Source organism: Asterias amurensis, chromosome 7, assembly GCF_032118995.1.
Source record: "Asterias amurensis chromosome 7, ASM3211899v1".
In the NCBI taxonomy this organism is placed as follows: domain Eukaryota; kingdom Metazoa; phylum Echinodermata; class Asteroidea; order Forcipulatida; family Asteriidae; genus Asterias; species Asterias amurensis.
Window position 1 is genome coordinate 16,190,112 of NC_092654.1, and position 18,827 is coordinate 16,208,938.

The window sequence follows — 18,827 nt, forward strand, 5'->3', positions numbered from 1 at the left end:
TCTGTTGGAGTTGACATTAATATCTGAATAAAATGAAATCCGAAGGTTCCTTGCTCTACCAAGGCAGTGAGTAGAAACGTCTTTCCATGTGGCGGGCACCTGCCATAGAATAGGATTTGTCGACGGCACGTGGTGCATTAAATTTACCGCCCAGCCCGGCGCAACAATCACAAAGAGAAGTTTGTTTGCCATTTAATGGCTGACAAACTTCTCATTGTATAATGCACTCACTGTAAAAGCTTTTGTATTCAACCAGGCAGACGCAGTTGTATAGTCATTTCGCCGTAAGGTACGCATTTGTGACAGCCGCACAATAAAGCCGCTTACCCATTTATATTGATATTGGTTATTTTATGCATGAATAAGTCCGATTTCAAGCGTTGTATTTTTTCTCAAAGAAAATGAACGACCCCGAGGGTAGAGTTAAGAATAGCCATTTTCTTCCTAATTCCTAATGTCCTTTCAAGTGATGTAGTTTTATCTTTTGATCTAGAGTCTATTAGTTGAAATTCAGTTGTCATGCTGTGAGGACTATTTGTGAATATACCTGTCTGTAAAACAACATCTAAAAAGGAACCGCTAGATTTGCTACGGCTAATGGCTACGACTACAACTACTTCTAAGGAGCCATTATACACTTTCGGAACAGAAAAAAAAAGTTCACAGATTTACAAATAACTTACATGTTTTACAGAAGGTAGTGGTAAAAGACTTCTCTTGAAATATTATTCCATGAAATGCTTAGCCCCACTTGTGTGGCCAAGGATGGCCACATACTAAAGTGGGGCTATGAAATGATTTACTTTTTGAATTCTCGACAACGAGAATTACGGATTATAGTAAACACATGCCATGACACGGCGAAACGTGCGGAAACAAAGGTGGGTTTTCCCGTTATTTTCTCCCGACTCCGATGACCGATTGAGCCTAAATTATCACAGGTTTGTTATTTTATATATATAAAGTTGTGATACACGAAGTGTGCGCCTTTGGGACAATACTGTTCACCGAAATGTGTCCAATGGCTTTAACACATGATGACGCTGCGTGTGCTCGCAAACTATTATCTCGTGTTTAAAGATTTTCCCATCGCTTTTTATCTTCCTGTTCAATAGCACTATCTTTCCTCTCTCCATGTTAAGCCCTAAAGCTAATAAATACGTCCCAAAATCGGTACCTAAAGCCGACTGTTTAGAGGATAAACAAAAAATGTTTGCGTATTCTAATTATCCCAGAAAGATGTTTATCCAAGATGCAGTGTCAACTGAATACGTGTAACATATAACAGCCGTCTGCATCTTCGAGGAAGTAAAGTACTAATCTGGACTGCTTTTCTCTTTGTGGCAGTGCAATTCGTGGACGGGTATCACACTAAAGCGATGATCGTCCCAACTTGCGGATGTGTGCACTCAGGTCACCTCAAATTGTGTCACGTTGGTTCACAAAATGGTGGGCAAAAGCCTGACAATTTCGCCTCAACAATGTGAATTGACGTGAGGGTCAATAAGTCTATGTTGAGTCCTGTTATAGTTTTGTTCAAGAAAGGTGTCCTGTTGAGCCCGGTCTGTGTGAGAATCGAACTGACACTATTGATCCGTCGTCGATTGTTGAGATCCTCCTACTTGACTTTATTTTGCTAAGGAGCCGGCCGAAGGCCATCTTGACGGGCTTGTTGTTGCTGCCCTATCTGTGTGTGTATGCCTGGCCCGGTGTCTCCTGTTGGTCAACTCGGTCACTGTGCTGGCCAAAATCTACATAGCGTACTGCCGAGAAACACATCATAGAGGTAGGTGAAGAGAAAAGAGTCTTGAATTTGTGAAAACAACGTGCAAAATGTAAAGTTTAATATTGAAGTGCAGTAGTACCAGTAGGTCTAACAATTAATGTTCCCAACCATCCACAGATCACATTCATCATGACATTGGAGGCAGGCATAAATAGGAATAAGATTAAGAGTAAAACCCTTCTTTATTGAAAGCTAAAGAAAGGGAAATATAGTCGGAATGTACCTGTATATTTCTACCTCCATGATAAAACTTCTATGTATTAGTGTTATTCTGTACTGTAGTCGGAATCCCTGTAGTCTAGTAGACCATGGAGGAATAAATCTAATTTGTTACTCCATGAGTAGACCCAGTAACTGGGGTGCTGTACTCCTTTTTTTCAATTTTTTTCATTATCGGTCAGGCCCGATACTGATAAATTTAGGAAAAAAGGAGTACCCCAGCACCTCAGTTACTGGGTCAAGTACTGTAGTTTCGCCAAGCAAATGTATAATTTATTCAGGCATTGATTACTTTGTACTCTGTCTAGTCTCAGTCTTCATTCGTAAATAAATTAGTGTGTCGTGACTTGACTGAGCAGTTTTGTGCAATAAAATCACGTTTCTAATTCTACTGACTGACTGAGTTACTCACTGTATTCACTGTTTGTTTGTTTGTTTGTTTGTTTGTTTGTTTGTTTGTTCGTTCATTTGCTTGTTTGTTTCTTTGTTTGTTTGTTTGCTTGTTTCTATGATCTTCTCAACAAGGGAACTTGGCAAGATATGGCAAGATCATCTACAGACTAAACAAAAACCTACACACAACAAACATTAACTCAGCCAGACAGTAAAAATTCAAATTAAAAAAAAAATCATTAAGGTTCATTAAAAATATCACAAAACAAATACACAACAGAAGTTAAAAAGACTTAAATTGGCGTGTTTACATTCATTATTGTTACAAATTACAAAAAACAACATACTCTGACTTAAAAAAGAGAAGAAAAGCTGTAGGCATGAATGCACAAAAAATGATAACAATTTGATTAAATTTGATAAAAATTTGATTAAATTTGATAAATATTTGATAAAACTATATACCCAACTGGTAAAGATACTTGTTGATGAAATCACCGTTTATTATAATTATACAGTCTCACTAATGCTGGAACACTAGACATTTAATATCTCTGAGTTCTCATTACGGGCAAGTGAATGTTGTGGGAGTTTCTCAAGTCATGAGTCTGTACGTTTCGAAAAAAAAAAACATTCTTGCATTTTCTGGCATTGCCGACCAATTGTATTGCTGCTGGATGCAGCAAAACAACTAAAGATGGGGTCAGTCTGCATGGCTAGTCAGACTCACAAGAGCAAGAGTGCCTAGTGGTCTGCTCAGACGTCTTTTTCAGCGCTGTGCAGCATTTTCTCTTCAAATATCGCACCTCGATTGACGTCACGAACAGCGTCCTCTCGGGTCGGGGTCTACTCTTAAATTTGTAAATAAGATAAGAAATAATTTTTTAGAACCCTAGTTAACTGTTTATTTACATTCCACTCATCAAAACACATAAGTGACAAAAGCTTTATTTTGACAAAATACCACTTCCAGGTGACTTTAACTTTTGCTTGTTAGCATTTATATCCTATGGACTGTGCCAAGTAATGAGGTAAAACAAAAAGATCTAAATTGTCTTATTTTGTTATGTCTGAATTGTGTTTTGATAGTCTATCATTATTCGAAACCAACAGATGAATTTCATTTATTTTTTAAAGTCTTTTAACATATTTCAAGTCTCTTCTCAAAACTTATCTTATGTCACAGGTTTTCAATGACTAATTTTGTTGTGTCTGTTTTTCTTTGTGTTGTGTTTTTGTTTTGTTTTGTTTTGGTTTACTGCGCCTTGAACACCCAGCAGGGTGGATATGTGCGCATTACAAGTCTTATTATTATTATTTATTATTATTATTATATTTTTTAGTATTGTTTTCTATGGAAGTTTATTTGCTGCACCCTTTGTGCACTTTTAATGTCTGTGTGTGTCTAGGGTACTGTTTTACTGGTTTTTTTTTTTCAACAACAGTTTTTATGGTGTTTTTTTTGCAATATAATTGTTGAATTGAAAATAATACAAATTTAATTTTATTTTATCATGTGAAAATACATAGTGTTGGCCTACTAATCATCAATATGAACCAACATGTCAATCAATCTTCCAATTTGTTTTCAAACTTCTTGGTATAAAACAGTGTACATGTATAGTACTTGTCAAGGAGTAGTTTCATTTACCTTTACCTTTTTATTTCATTCCATTTTTTGTTTCTTGAAGAAAATGTCAGATTCAAAACTGCAAGGGTTCTCATGGAGGAAGGTGTTGTCCGTTGGTTTGGGCATTGCATCCTTCGTCATGTTCAGCTACGTATATTATGGGTTCACTGACCTCAAAACTCATGCCGATAGATACCACATAGCTTCAAGGTGAGTGGTTATAATAATAATATTGAAGTCTTATATAGCACATGCATCTACCAAATAAAGTACTCAAGGCGCTGAGTATATACAAACTTTCAGAAAGATAGGCTATTTAAGTGATGAATTCTGACACCCAGACGGCGCATTTAGCAGCCACAACCAGGAACACCGGGGCGAACCCCTTCTCTGCTGATCAGAAACACCAGAGTTTGAATTTGGTGTTCTTAACCGCTGGCCACGACACTTCCACTGGTTACTTGCAGGCATATTCCAAACTTAGGAAGAAACTATTATACACATATTTACTGGCAATTAGGTTAATAGTGAACGTCTATTTCTCCATCCTGCTCTTTTTTTGAAATGATTTATAAATACAAAGGATCAGGCAAACCACCATAACCAGAGTTGAAACTGTTAAAATATTTAGTTTTTTTGTATACATAGTGATGGGTTTTGTGTCAGTGAGCAAGGATCCTTCATTTAATAGTAATAAACATAGGACCTTTACCTCCCATGGGAAGGACAAAGCAATAAAGGTTAACCCTCCCAACTCTTCCAAAAAGTTCTCTTCCCAAAAATTGAAATTGAACTGTTGGCCAACATAACAATTGCTCATCAGTGGGCCAGTATATGCATACCAATCTTATCTAGTCCAAACATGTTGATGTGAAGTAATTAAGACTAAAGGCCCGGTCACACAGGCCACCGATAACGAGAACGATAACGAGAACGATAAAAATGCACGCCCTCGATTGGTTGAATGAGCGTGGGTGTATTCCGCGTGGAGCAATTCAACCAATCGCGAGCGTGCATTTTTATCATACTCGTTTTCGTTCTCCTTATCGGGGCCTGTGTGACCGGGCCTTAAGAGTGGATAAGGTCACCTGAACTGGTAATAAGTGAACCTGGGAGTAATGAAAGGTCACTATTTCTTTATTTCAAGAAGAAAAGCTGTAAAACGGTCTGAATTCAGACACAAATGTGAAATCTGTCATCCCTGATTTTCAAAGGGAACCTCTACAGGAAGTGTTGCCAGGGGAACTGTACACAAGGCACTGTTTGGTGTTCACCATGAATCAAATGGACGATAAGCATATAGTGGCAGATGCAGTGAATGTGACATCATTGGAAACTGTTTTATTTGACACAGGTCGGGGCTCAATTTCAAGCACAGTAAAAGATTCACAAGATCATGAGTTCACTTTTTGCCACGCGTGATTTGTGACACCAGATTTTGTGGCTTTTGAATGGATATTCAGATCTTTTCCTTGCAGATTCCAGGCGGCTTACAACACCAATATGTAAAGTTCTTGTTGTTTTGTTAAAGGCAATTTTGACTAAAATGAAAACCGTATAGTTTTTATGAGCCGACTTCAATATATTGACCTAAATAAAATAAAAGGCCATTTTGAAATAGGGTCATTATAGGTCAGGATTAGGTCAGGCTTAGAGCGCAGTAACATGCGCCTGTTTGAGACGGTAAAAGGAATGAAATATATGGCCAAGTGACCAGGGGTAATAATGTCACAAGCGCTTTTATACGCCCTTTGGGCTGTGATAAAGTTAGGAAAAAATTGATTATTATTATAATAAGAATATGGTGTGGTAGTCATGTGTACCTGTTTTAATTCATCACAGATGAATAAAACCAGGCAATTTGGTAATTTGTAAATGAACAACCCTCCTCCCCCTCCTGTAGTTCCATCATTAATTTGTGACATGGAAATCTCTTGGGGATCAACAATAGGATGGGTTTTTGGCAATGAGGATGGAGCACACAATATCAATCATGTTAAGAGGTGCCAAGTTGAAGTGTCGTTGCACCTGCTCTTGTATTCAGACTGCACCAAGCTTCTAGAGAAAAACCCCCCTCAAATGCAGCGCTTTTAAAGGCAGTGGACACTTTTGGTAATTACTCAAAATAATTATTAGCATAAAATGAGTTATGGGGAGAAGTTGATAATATAAAACATTGTGAGAAACAGCTACCTATGAAGTGACGTAGTTTTCGAGAAAGAAGTAATTTTTCACTAATTTGATTTTGAGACCTCAGAATTAGATTTTGAAACAACAATGGACCAAACTGTGCCAGAAAAAATTCATTCCCATCCTCTAGTTGTCCATTAATAAATTCCATAAACACAAATTTCACCAAATTTGATGACTGATTTTAGTGGGAAAATCAAACTGTTCATGGTTTGTCATGTGATTTTGTGACAGGTTTTAGATATTATACATTCATATCATGCTTGTTCAGATAGATGTGGCAGTCAAACTAAGTGATTTAAAGGCAGTGGACACTACTGGTAATTACTCAAAATAATTATTAGCATAAAACCTTTCTTGGTGATGAGTAATAGGGAGAGGTTGATGGTATAAAACATTGTGAGAAACGGCTCCCTCTGAAGTGCCATAGTTTTCGAGAAAGAAGTAATTTTCCACGAATTTGATTTCGAGACCTCAGATTTAGAAATTGAGGTCTCGAAATCAACCATCTAAACGCACACAACTTCGTGTGACAAGGGTGTTTTTTTCTTTCATTATTATCTCGCAAGTTTGATGACCGATTGGGCTCAAATTTTCACATGTTTGTTATTTTATGCATATGTTGAGATATACCAACTGTGAAGGCTAGTCTTTGACAATTACCAATAGTGTCTAATGCATTTAAAGGGAGGGTGCACCTTTTGTAAATTAGTCAACAAATCTATGACAATAAAAAACTTACTTGGTAAAGAGCACTGGGGAGCTGATATTTTTCAAAAATTGTCAGAAACTACCCCTTTGAAGAAATGTAGTTTACACACGAGAGCAAAACATTGTAGCATGGTTGTAAAATCTTACAAAATGTACCTCATGTGAAAGGACACCAATTTTTGAAGTGTCCAAGGCTGGACACTCCAAAAATCCTGGACACTCCAAAAATTGTCAGGGTCACTTGTAAAACCTTGTCCAACATTGCTACATTGTCGGAGGTCCGGACCTTCATGGGCTTCGTCGTTTTTCACCTGCAAACTTAAACCTGATAAAGGCTTTAGGTATTAAGTCTTTCTCATGCATCTGATATGCAACAGCTACAAGGGTGTTTTTTTATTTCATTTCAACCAGTTAAGCCCAAATATTCACAATTTGTCATTTTATGCAATGTTGAGATAACAAGTGTGGATTATTTGACAATTACCAAAAATATACAGTGCCTTGACTTTGATAGTATTTCTGTCACTTTAGATTCAGTGGAATGTTGTCCTTCGGAATTTACTTTAACTTATCCCATACTACACCTTTAAAGGCACCGGACATGAAATATTGTCAAAGACCAGTATTCTCACTTGGTGTATCCGAACATTATATGCATAAAATAACAAACCTGTGAAAATTTTTGACAAACTTTGTCATTGAAGTTGCAAGAGAATAATAAAAAAAAAAACCTCCGTGTTGCACAACTCTGTGTGCTTTCAGATAAATACATGTAATAAAAGGCTTCAGCTGAAGCCTTTTGTGTGAGAAATTACCTCTTTTAAAAAAAACATCATTACTTTAGAGGGAGCCGTTTCTCACAATGTATTATACACCTGTACTATCAACATCACTCCATTGCTCGTTATCAAGTAAGTTGTTATGCGAACAATTATTTTCAGTAATTTACCAATAGCGTCCAGTGCCTTCAAAGAGGCAATCAATTTCAGAGCCACAAGGCAGAGTCTTTGATGGCTCTCAAACCTCTTGAGGAGGAGCCTCATCCCATTAAATATTGTATGCGTGATGGTGTCTAGTGGAATTTATTGGTGTAAATTATCCAACACTTAATCATCATGATCCTTTAGTCTTTAAGGAAAATACCCAAGGTGAGGTGCAGTCATTCATGCGTAAAGGCAGTGGACACTATTGGGAATTACTCAAAATATTTTTTAGCATAAAACCTTACTTGGTAACGGGGAAGTAATGGGGAGAGATCAACATTGTGAGAAACGGCTCCCTCTGATGAAGTGAAGTATTTTTTCAAAAAAGAAGTAATTTTCAACAAATTTGATTTAGAGACCTTAAATTTAGAATTTGAGGTCTGGAAATCAAGCATCTGAAAGCACACAACTTCGTATGACAAGGGTGTTGTTTGTTTTATTATTATTTCGCAACTTCGATGACCGATCGAGCTCAAATTTTCACAGGTTTGTTATTTTGTGCATAATGTTGAGATACAGCAAGTGAGAAGACTGGTCTTTGACATTTACCAATAGTGTTCAGTGTCTTTAAGGTAGATACCCAAGGTGAGATGCAGTCATTCATGCTTGACTAAAATGGAAGCATAGTATTATTAAGATTCCAACGATCTGGCTTTAGGGATTGTATGAGGGTGAATGGTTTCAGTAATAGACTATAAGTGATGTCATTTTGTTCATTATGTTTTGACTATGTTGAAGACATCGTGTAGTTGTCTGGATTATAAAATTACCAATTTAAAACAAAAATTATGGGTGGGTAGGTCAAAAGAAATAATTTTTATTTTATTTTTTGATAATGAAAAAAAAAGTATAATATATACATGTATGTATAATATATACATGTATATCATTTTTTGATGATCTTGTCCCCTTATTTTCAAAGTCGAAAAGATGGAATTCTGTCGGAAGGCGGAAGAATCTGCAACATTTTATGAGAGAGCAGAAGCATCATAATATCAAAATAAAAACTGTTGTACAAAGTTTTATGAGCTTGCCAATTTCATTGCTGAATAATCTACGAGGTTGTTTAATCCAGGAACAACTATTGAAAACTACTGATGTTGGAGACCTATGACCTAAAATACCTGTATCATTTGAGGTGTTACCATAGAGTTATATATAAGAACTAGAGGGCGCACGAGTGATGCTTCGTGCACAAACGCCACGGGACCGCAAGATGACAAGCGCGTCATTCTGTACGCGCGTTGAATATGAAATACACGTTTGAGGTTTTTTTATTGAACGCTCACGCGATGCTGTTTGTTCAACTTAAAAAATGGCCGCACAAACACAAGCTGTGAGATGCCAGTTTTGTCAACTTAGAAAATGGCCGCCTGGGCGCATGCCGGGGCGCGTATATAGGCAAGTGCGCCCTCTAGTTCTTATATATAACTCTATGGGTGTTACTTTGTTTTTCACTGTATAGATTATATTGTGAAGTAAATCAATATTAAAAATATACGTAATTTTGGGCCTATTTAACTTGAAAACTTATGCTTCTAAGACGGCGTTCCCACAGGATCCACAATTGCGAGATCGGGATCCCGCAGCAAGATTAATTATCGCGCATTGATCCCCCTTTTTGGGAACGGAAGTGGGTTCAAAAGAACACTGTTTTGCTAGCAAATTGCGGGGTCTGATCGCCCATTGCGTTCCCACTAGACTTTTGATCGCCCATTAATCTACAAGGGCGATCAGATCCTGCTCAATCCTACTCCTGAGGAGGATCAAATTGCACAGTCAGATCCTGATCGCCCTCGCGTTCCCACTGGAGCTTATTTCTCTTTGGATCGCCCAGTTGGAACGGGGTCAAAGACAAGTTGTGCAAGGGTTTTCTGGCACTAAGTTAGTCTCTTGCTTAGAAGAATTTTTAACAAATAATGATTGTGTAATGTTTCTCTTTCTTTCATCAGCTCTATCATTCGATCGGCATCAGGCCACAGAGCCAAAATTGAGGAGTATATGAACATTCACACTGGAGAAGCAAAGGTATTGTTGTTTGGAACTGGTCATCCAAAAAACTGGCTATTGCCTGAGCGATATAAGCCCTTTTTCACACTAAAGTTATTTCCTCAGGAAATTCCTGGGACCTTTAGTTGATCTTTTCATACTACAAAATAAAATCCAGGGAATTTCCTGGGAAACAGCTTTTTCCCAGGAAATAATTTACCCTGCTCAGGGTTAGGGTTAAGCATGGAGGTACAAATAGGGAGTTTACCCCAAGGTAAAACGTTTTTCTTGGGGAAAAGCACAAAGTTCGAACAAAAGAGGGTTTAACTTACCCACACTTTTGTGTCTACTGTGGCTGACATGTTTACCACATCTTCTGCGGTTTGATCATAAGTGTGAAACGACTGTGTATATTCCTGGGAAATAGCAACCGTTCTCAAATTGGGATAGTGAGAATGGTTGCTGTGGAGGCGGTGGGGTTAAAAACTCCTGGGATTTTCCCAGGAGTTTATTTTTTGGGAAATAACGCTGTTGTGAAAATGGCTATAGTATATGAATGAAAAATGTGTATGCGCATTTGAAGCATGTTTTGTTGACGAGCCCTGCAGGGTCCTCGTAACAATTGTTAATAGCAATATCATCACCCCAAGTTTTGTTTACTGTAGAGCCCCCTCCCCTCCAAAAAAACCCTGATTTCATATGATGAAAAAGTGAATTACTAACTGGTTATTGTCAGGATTGCTTGTTTTCAAATAAACTAAATGTCATTTATAAAGACCATTTCAACCATAATATACAGCGAGAATAGACCAATTTTTTTCTCTCTAAAATGTGGACTTTGTGCTCAAGATTGACTCTAAGAGCAGGTGGCATAAACACCAAGTGTCCACTTACATGTAAGCCACCCAAAGCCTTAATGGTGCACTGTTTGTTTATCTCAACACAAGTAAACAAGATAAAGCAAAGTCTTAAAGGCTCTGGACACCATTGGTAACTATCAAAGACCAGTTTTCTCACTTGGTGTACATGTATCTCAGCATATGCAAACAACAACAAGCCTGTGAAAATTTGAGCTAAATTACTTCTTCCTAAAAAAATAAACAACATCACTTCAGAGGAAGCCAATTCTCACAATGTTTTATCAAAAGCTCTCCATTACTTGTTACCAAGTAAGTTTTTATGCTAACAATTATTTTGAGTAAATACCAGTAGTGTCCAGTGCCTTTAAGTATTATAACAAAGTAATCTGCATATTGTAACACAGGGCCCTGGGAATCTGGAAAGGAAGGAAGAGATTGCAATGGCCCGGCCGCCGTCTCTTAATTTCCATGTACACGTTATGTACCGTATTTTCCTGCGGACATGCAGGCCTTAAAATAACTCATGACACCCACAGCAGTAGAGCTTTATCACGGTGCAGCCATCTTGAATTTCTCCCATTCATATCAATGTTACCAAACGGAGGCTGGCAGAACAAAATAGTCTGGTTCCTAATTGCAAGATGATTATTAGCACTCATTTGTTATTTGATACGGGGAACTTGACCAAAATGGAGGCAGCATGATAACAAGGTCTGTTGCTGTGGTACCCTGTGCTTTTGCTGTGGTGTGACTGGTGCCCTTTTTAAAAGTTCTGATACAAAGTTACATTTCGAAAAGGGGGGTATACTTTGGTATTGCCAAAGACCAGTATCCTAGCAAATGCTTGAAATAACAAACTTGTGAAAATTTGTGCTCAATTGGTCATGGGAGAAAATAATCAATGAAAAAACACCCTTGTTGCATATAATTGCGTGCTTTCAGATGCCCAAGTTTAATTTTTGTGGGGAAAATGGTCTCTCCTCTAAAAATGAATAACGTCAAAGGAGTCGTTTCTAAAAATTAATAACATCAAAGGAGTCGTTTCTAACAACTATCTATGTTTCATTATTGACAAAAGTTAGTGTTTTTTACCAAGTATGTTATTGTGGTCATTAAAGGCAGTGGACACTATTGGGAATTACTCAAAGTACTTATTAGCATAAAACCTTACTTGGTGATGAGTAATGGGGAGAGGTTGATGGTATAAAACATTGTGAGAAATGGCTCCCTCTGAAGTGCCATAGTTTTCAAGAAAGAATTGATTTCGAAACCTCAGGTTTAGAACTTGAGGTCTCGAAATCAACCATCTAAACGCACACAACTTCGTGTGACAAGGGTGTTTTTTTCTTTCATTATTATCTCGCAAGTTTGATGACCGATTGGGCTCAAATTTTCACATGTTTGTTATTTTATGCACATGTTGAGATACATAAACTGAGAAGGCTAGTCTTTGACAATTACCAATAGTGTCCACTGCCTTTAACAGTTGTAGAGTCAGTAATTACCAAAAGTACACTGTCTGGCCTGTATGCTTCGATTTTGAAAGGCTAAGGGCACCAAGGCACTTTTCCTTGTTGAGGGCCACCCTATGAGGAAATTGTTAATTTCTACTGTAGCATTTCAAGTGCATTAAGGCAATGACCATACCACAGGGGGCATAGAGGCAATCACCTTCGTTGTCTCTGTGGAGTGTCAGGCCTGCACTGTCCGTTTAAGACACTGACTAAAAGAAGTTTGGACTGAACATTATGTCATGTACATAGCTTTTGAGTTGAGAAATACAAGGAATTGTAAACAAAGCCAATTGAATTGTGTCACTAAGGTTTTCTTTGTTAACTTTTCTTCTCTCTCACACTTTTTTTCCCCAGAATCAAAGTTCCTATTTGGATCTGTTTACCCTGAAAGAGAAAGTTCCAAAGGATGACTTGTTTGACATCAATGTGAATGCCAGTAAATCAACAGCCTCACTGAGAGATTCTTCCTCTGTAGTGGATAACAACAGACACACTGCCAAGTTTTCACCCCTTGTGGACTTTACAAAACCAACAACAAGAAACCCCCATGCTGGCAGTGTAACATTCCAGGGGTCAACCAGAAGACAATCAGCACAGGGCCCTACCACTCTGTCAAAAGGGTCCAGCACCAGAGACTGCACCCCGCGTAAAAATATCGTCTTCTTTAAAATGCACAAGTGCAGTAGCAGCACAGTGCAGAATATTTTGCTGCGTTATGGGGAAGAGCACAGCTTGGACTTTGTGCTCCCGCCTGCGGGAAACTACTTGGGTCACTCGCATTTCTCAAGGAAATGGATGATAGAATTTCCAGTGAAGGAGTATAACATCTTATGTCATCACACAATGTTTGATGAGACTGGTAGGTATCATTCATATTTGTAATGTGTCAATTGATCAATCAACATTTATTTCCATACAAACTTGTTTAAAAATTTGATTTAAAAATACTGAAACTGTATAGAAGCATGCCCCATTAAAAACAAACAAACTAACAAACAAACAAACAAACAAATCAACCAACCAACACCCCAACAAACAAACAAACAAACAAACAAACAAACAATGCAAGAACCACAAGACGGCCACGATGACTGATTTAAACCAAGATGATGACAGAATCACAACTAAGTTACATAATGGGAGAATTTTTTTTTTTTTGAAGGAGGCTTTGTGTAATTGTGGTGTTTAAATAATTCAGTGTTTTTCTGCATTGTCTGTTTGATAACGTAGCTATGAAAGCAGTGATGCCAGCCAATGCTGTTTACGTCAGTATTCTTAGAGATCCAGTCACGATGTTTGAATCCACCTTCACCTATCAGCACATGGCGTCCATGTACCATCTTCCCTCTAGCCATGGGTTGGAACTCTTTCTAGAGAGACCAGAACAGTACTATAAGATGGGAGACGGTGGCCTTCTTCACGCCAGGAGTCCCATGATTTATAACTTTGGCCTACCCAAAGCAGACCTTGGGGATGTAAGAAAAATCGAGGCAAAGATAGAGGAGTTGGAAATGCAGTTTGATCTCGTCATGATGACGGAGCACTTTGAAGAATCCCTCATTCTGTTCAGACACCTCATGTGCTGGGAGATCGATGATATTGTGTTTTTCAAACTCAACGCTCGCAGCAAGTCATCCGTGAAGACGGTGTCGGCGAGCGTGGCTGACAAAATCAAGAAGTGGAACTACGGAGACGTGAAACTATACGAGACATTCAACAAGACCTTCTGGAGGAAGGTCAGAGAGTTTGGAGAGGACAGGATGAGGGAAGAGGTCGCGCAGCTGAAGATGAGGAAAGACTTCTTCTCAAAACACTGCATTTCTCAGGTTGTGAATAACGACAACAAAGTGTGGCACCCAGCAGGAATCGGTATCGACAGCTTTAAATTAAGACCGGAAGCGATGAACGATAAAATGTGTGTTAGAATGGCAAGGACAGAGCTACCATACACAGACCTGGTTCGTAACATACAAAAGAAAAGATATTATATGCATTAAAAATTTTTTTAAAAGACACTGGACACTATTGGTAATTGTCAAAGACCAGCAGGCCTGATACTTCACGGAGGCAACAGAGGCAATTGCCTCCGTTGCCCCTTGTCATTGCCCTGGTGCCCTTGAAATGCTCCAGTAGAAATTGACAATTTCCTCATAGGGTGCCCTTTGCCAAAGAGAAATTGCCTTGGTGCCCTTGCCCTTTCAAAAACGAAGCATACAGCCCTGGACCAGTCTTCTCACTTGGTGTATCTCAACATGCATAAATGAAAATATGAGCTCAATTGGTTGCCAAAGTTGTGAGATAGTAATGAAAGAAAAAACACCCTTTGTCACATGAAGTTGTGTGCTTTCAGATGCTTGTACTCAAAATCTAATTCTGAGGTCTCTAATTCAAATTATTTCTTTCTCGATAGCCACGTTACTTCAGAGGGAGCCGTTACTCGCAATGTTTTGTACTATCAACAGCTCCCATTACTTGTTACCAAGTGGGGTTTTATGATAATAATTTTTTTTTAATAATTACCAATAGTGTCCACTGCTTTTAATTGCTTGGGTTCATTTTCTATGGAATAACTGCAAGTACAAGTGTTTTATTCTACACAACAAAAGAGAAGATTTCACTTTGTCAACCCTTCGGTTCATAATCTGCTTAATTAGAATTGGTAAAAAACCATGGCTGCCCCATTGTTGATTGTCTTCAGTTCTTTTTTAGACTTGTGAACAAGTCGTTAAATCGGCCCCCTGCGCTGAGATAGTGGTCTCGCGAGATCACTGCTCTCGGGCGAACTGATGGCTCCCCGATTTCGAAACCGAGTTTGTTTTATGACAGAACGATTATTTTCCTTTTCTTTTTTTGAAGATTATCTTGGTACCGCAAAGCTCATTTGAGTTTGTGTGCTTTTTATTTACTTTATAAATCAGTGCTGGTGCATGACTCCCAGGTTTGGGTATTTATTTAGTCAAACACCATATTTTGGTTTGAAGTTTTGTATTTATATTTTTCTTACATTTTACAATATATTGTCGCATTTGCTTTGAAAATATCTCAACAAAATTGTAGTGTGCTTTATTTTGTAATATATTTATTCATATATTGTTATTCCTTTGTTGTGCTGTTATAATCTACTTTGAAATGCCATCTTGTGTGCTAAATTATTCAAACACTTCAATATTGATACAATGAACTCCTTGCAAAATCCATGTCAACTTTAAAATGAATTTGTTTGTTCAGGTTACTGCCGAATACTTGTTCTTCCTGTTTTTCGTTTAGATTTGAAAATGATTCCAACTTTTGTGTAGATAGTTTTAAAATGTTGGTTTAACTTAAGGGTAATACTATATAATAGACAAATGAAGTATGATGTCAATTTTTCTGGCTGTAGGCAACTTACACTCGATGAGGTTCAAGCAATACAGTTTCAATACAGTTTAAAGCCATTATACACTTTCGGAACAGAAATTAAAAAGGTTCACAGAATTACAAATAACTTACAGGGTTTACAGAAGGTAATGGTGAAAGACTTCTCTCGAAATACCATTCCATGAAATGCTTTACTCTTTGAGAAAACATTTAAACAATCATCAATTCTCGATATCAAGAATTACGTCATGACACGGCGACATGTGACCGATTGAGCCTAAATTTGCACAGGTTTGTTATTTTATGTATAAGTTGTGATAAACAAAGTGTGGGCCTTTAGACAATAGTGTTTACCGAAAGTATCCAATGGCTTTAATTAAAATTTTCATAGCAATATCTTGTTGTAATATAACGGTATTATAAAAAAGCGCCAATGTGCTTCCAAGTTGTTGCTATTGCATGACTCACAGGTTATGTTTACTTTACATAATACATTCATATAGAGATTAAAACAATCAAACAGTTCAAAAACCAACGGTACAATTTGTCTTTAAGTGATTGATTGAATGGAAAACTGACAGGGCCAGTCAGTGCGTACTATTGGTGTCTCATTGACAGATACTGGTGCTATATTTCATAATTATTATTTAATGCTTGTTTATAATACACTTTATTTCACAATTACAATTTAATGTTTGTTTACAAGTGACAATTCTTCTTTTCCCAACTTCATAATTTACTTTTTTGTGGAGCTTATCTGCTGAGAATGTTATTCTTTTTCATATATCATTCTTTGCCTGTGAATGTCATGAATGAGGAAAAGTTACGACATGGGAAAGAACGGTGTATTCTTTAGGTTTGCGTTTGTGCTATGTGGAGAGTCACACAATTCTTAAAGGAACACGTTGCCTTGGATCGGTCGAGTTGGTCTTTGAAAAGCGTTTGTAACCGTTTTTTATAAAATGCATGGGTAGAAAGATGTTGTAAAAGTAGAATACAATGATCCACACAAACATGCCTCGAAATTGCGTGGTTTTCCTTTTACCTTGTCGACTAACACGTCGGCCATTTATGGGGGTCAAAATTTTGACTCCCATAAATGGCCGACCATGTTAGTTCGCACAGTAGAAGGAAAACCACGCAATTTCGAGGCAAACTTGTGTGGATAATTGTATTCTACTTTTAAAACATCTTTCCAACCATATGCATTTCATAAAAACGGTTAAAAACGCTTTTGTTTTTACCAACTCGTCCGATCCAAGGCAACGTGTTCCTTTAAGAGGCAATTTACCATGTATGTATATATATATATTTTTAATTCTGCCAAAATGCAATCCTTAGCCTGTTTTTTTTTTCATTCTTTATGCGAATGCGAAACAAATATGTGAATTTGATGTCACAACTCTCCTTTCGCAGTTATATTCGTATGTGAGTTAAGCAGAGTTCAACTGCAGCAAATTATTTATTGTGAATTTGTGACGTCAACATGCGCTTTGCATTCGCAGGAAGTATGAACAGGGCTTTACTATGTTCATGTAGTTTCATTTCTGGTTTATTACAAAAGTTGACTGGTGCAGCCCACTTGCTAATTTTTTTAACTCATTTATTTTTTATGAAGAGTCTTGATTGCAATACAAAACAACTAAACCCACCGAATTTAAAAGAAAAAGTAATAATGAATGAACTGTAAAATCAAATAGATGGCAAAAAAGAGCACATAGACACGTTTTTTTTAAAGCATTCTGCAAAATCTAATTTTTGTGGAACAAAAAACTCAAGAAACCAATTTAGAAAACGAGAAATCTGAAAAATGCTGCACCCAAAAGTAACAATTTATAAAAAGATGTAGAGAGTGAGGTGATGGGTATGTTAAAGGCAGTGGACACTATTGGTAATTGTCTAAGACTAGCCTTTACAGTTGGTGTATCTCAACATATGCATAAAATAACAAACCTGTGAAAATTTTACCTCAATCGGTAATCGAACTTGCGAGATAATATTGAAAGAAGAAAAAAACCACCAGGGCCCTGTCACACAAAGTTTTGTGCATTTAGATGGTTGATTTCGAGACCTCAAGTTCTAAATCTGAAGTCTCTAAATCAAATTCGTGGAAAATTACCTCTATGGCACTTAAGAGGGAGCCGTTTCTCATAATCTTTCATACTATCAACCTCTCCCCATTACTCGTCACCAAGAAAGGTTTCATGCTAATATTTATTTTGAGTAATTACCAATAGAGTCCACTGCCTTTATGTTAACCAGTCCATTGAAGTAAGGAATATAGACCAGGGTTTTATTGAAATGGGATATTTTTACTTTACTAATATTTTAGAGCTAAGGTTCACTAGACAACACCAGTGAGCACTTTTTATTACTCAAACTTAACTGTGTATCCACTTTGGGTTCAAATTCCTATGAGCAAATTACATACAGATGTCCAGATGCAAAATGTGGGTTTTGTGAACTTGTGCTTGGGACCTGCCATTGGTCAGTACCATTTTCTAAAGGGCCAGAAATTCTTTCTGGTGTGCCATGTAACATGGTTTTGTACTCCCTCTTGTGTATTATATGTAACTCTATAGATTCAAACAATTATTATGAGAGATTTTTTAGTTAAAGGCACTGGACACCCTGGTAAAAAATTCCCAAAGACCAGCTCCCTAGTGTATCTTAAAATAATATCCATAAACTAACAAACCTGTGAAAATTTTGACTAAATTCATCACCAAAGTTGCAAGAGAATAATGAAAGAAAAAAACATTCCTGTTGCAAAAATAGGTGTGCTTTCAGATGCCTAAAATTAGGGCTTCAGGTCTGAAGTCTTTTGATTGAGAAATTACCTATTTCTTAAAAACTACGTTATTTCAGAGGGAGCCGTTTCTAACAATGTTTGATACTATCAACGACTCTCCATTGCTTGTTACCAAGTTATTTTGAATGCTGATAATTATGTTTAGTAATTACCAATAGTGTCCACTGCCTTTATCAAACCACTCTTTGATGTGGTTTTATTTTATGATTTAATGCAAAGGTAGTATAGAAGGTGCTTTTTATAATGCACAAATTTGTATACACAGACTATTAAAGGAACACGTTGCCTTGGATCGGTCGAGTTGGTCTTTGAAAAGCCTTTGTAACCGTTTTTTATAAAATGCATATGGGTAGAAAGCTGTTGTAAAAGTAGAATACAATAAT

The 18,827-nt window shown here is 37.3% G+C and overlaps 1 protein-coding gene across 1 annotated transcript; it reads left to right on the top strand.

Annotated features, from left to right (window-relative positions):
- Positions 1 to 1,391: 1,391 nt before the first annotated feature.
- LOC139939312 (galactosylceramide sulfotransferase-like) lies at positions 1,392 to 16,606 on the top strand. Its single transcript, XM_071935089.1, has 5 exons — positions 1,392 to 1,786; positions 4,090 to 4,238; positions 9,865 to 9,940; positions 12,630 to 13,134; positions 13,506 to 16,606. Exons 2-5 carry the CDS (start codon positions 4,093 to 4,095, stop codon positions 14,270 to 14,272), a joined length of 1,494 nt encoding a protein of 497 aa, XP_071791190.1. The 5' UTR covers positions 1,392 to 1,786; positions 4,090 to 4,092; the 3' UTR covers positions 14,273 to 16,606.
- Positions 16,607 to 18,827: the final 2,221 nt, after the last annotated feature.

Excerpts from the sequence above, each read along its gene's own strand:
- LOC139939312 (XM_071935089.1), top strand. The coding sequence starts at position 4,093 with ATGTCAGATTCAAAACTGCAAGGGTTCTCATGGAGGAAGGTGTTGTCC. Across the intron at positions 4,239-9,864 it reads AGATACCACATAGCTTCAAG|CTCTATCATTCGATCGGCAT; the intron begins GTGAGTGGTTAT and ends TTCTTTCATCAG. Across the intron at positions 9,941-12,629 it reads TTCACACTGGAGAAGCAAAG|AATCAAAGTTCCTATTTGGA; the intron begins GTATTGTTGTTT and ends TTTTTTCCCCAG.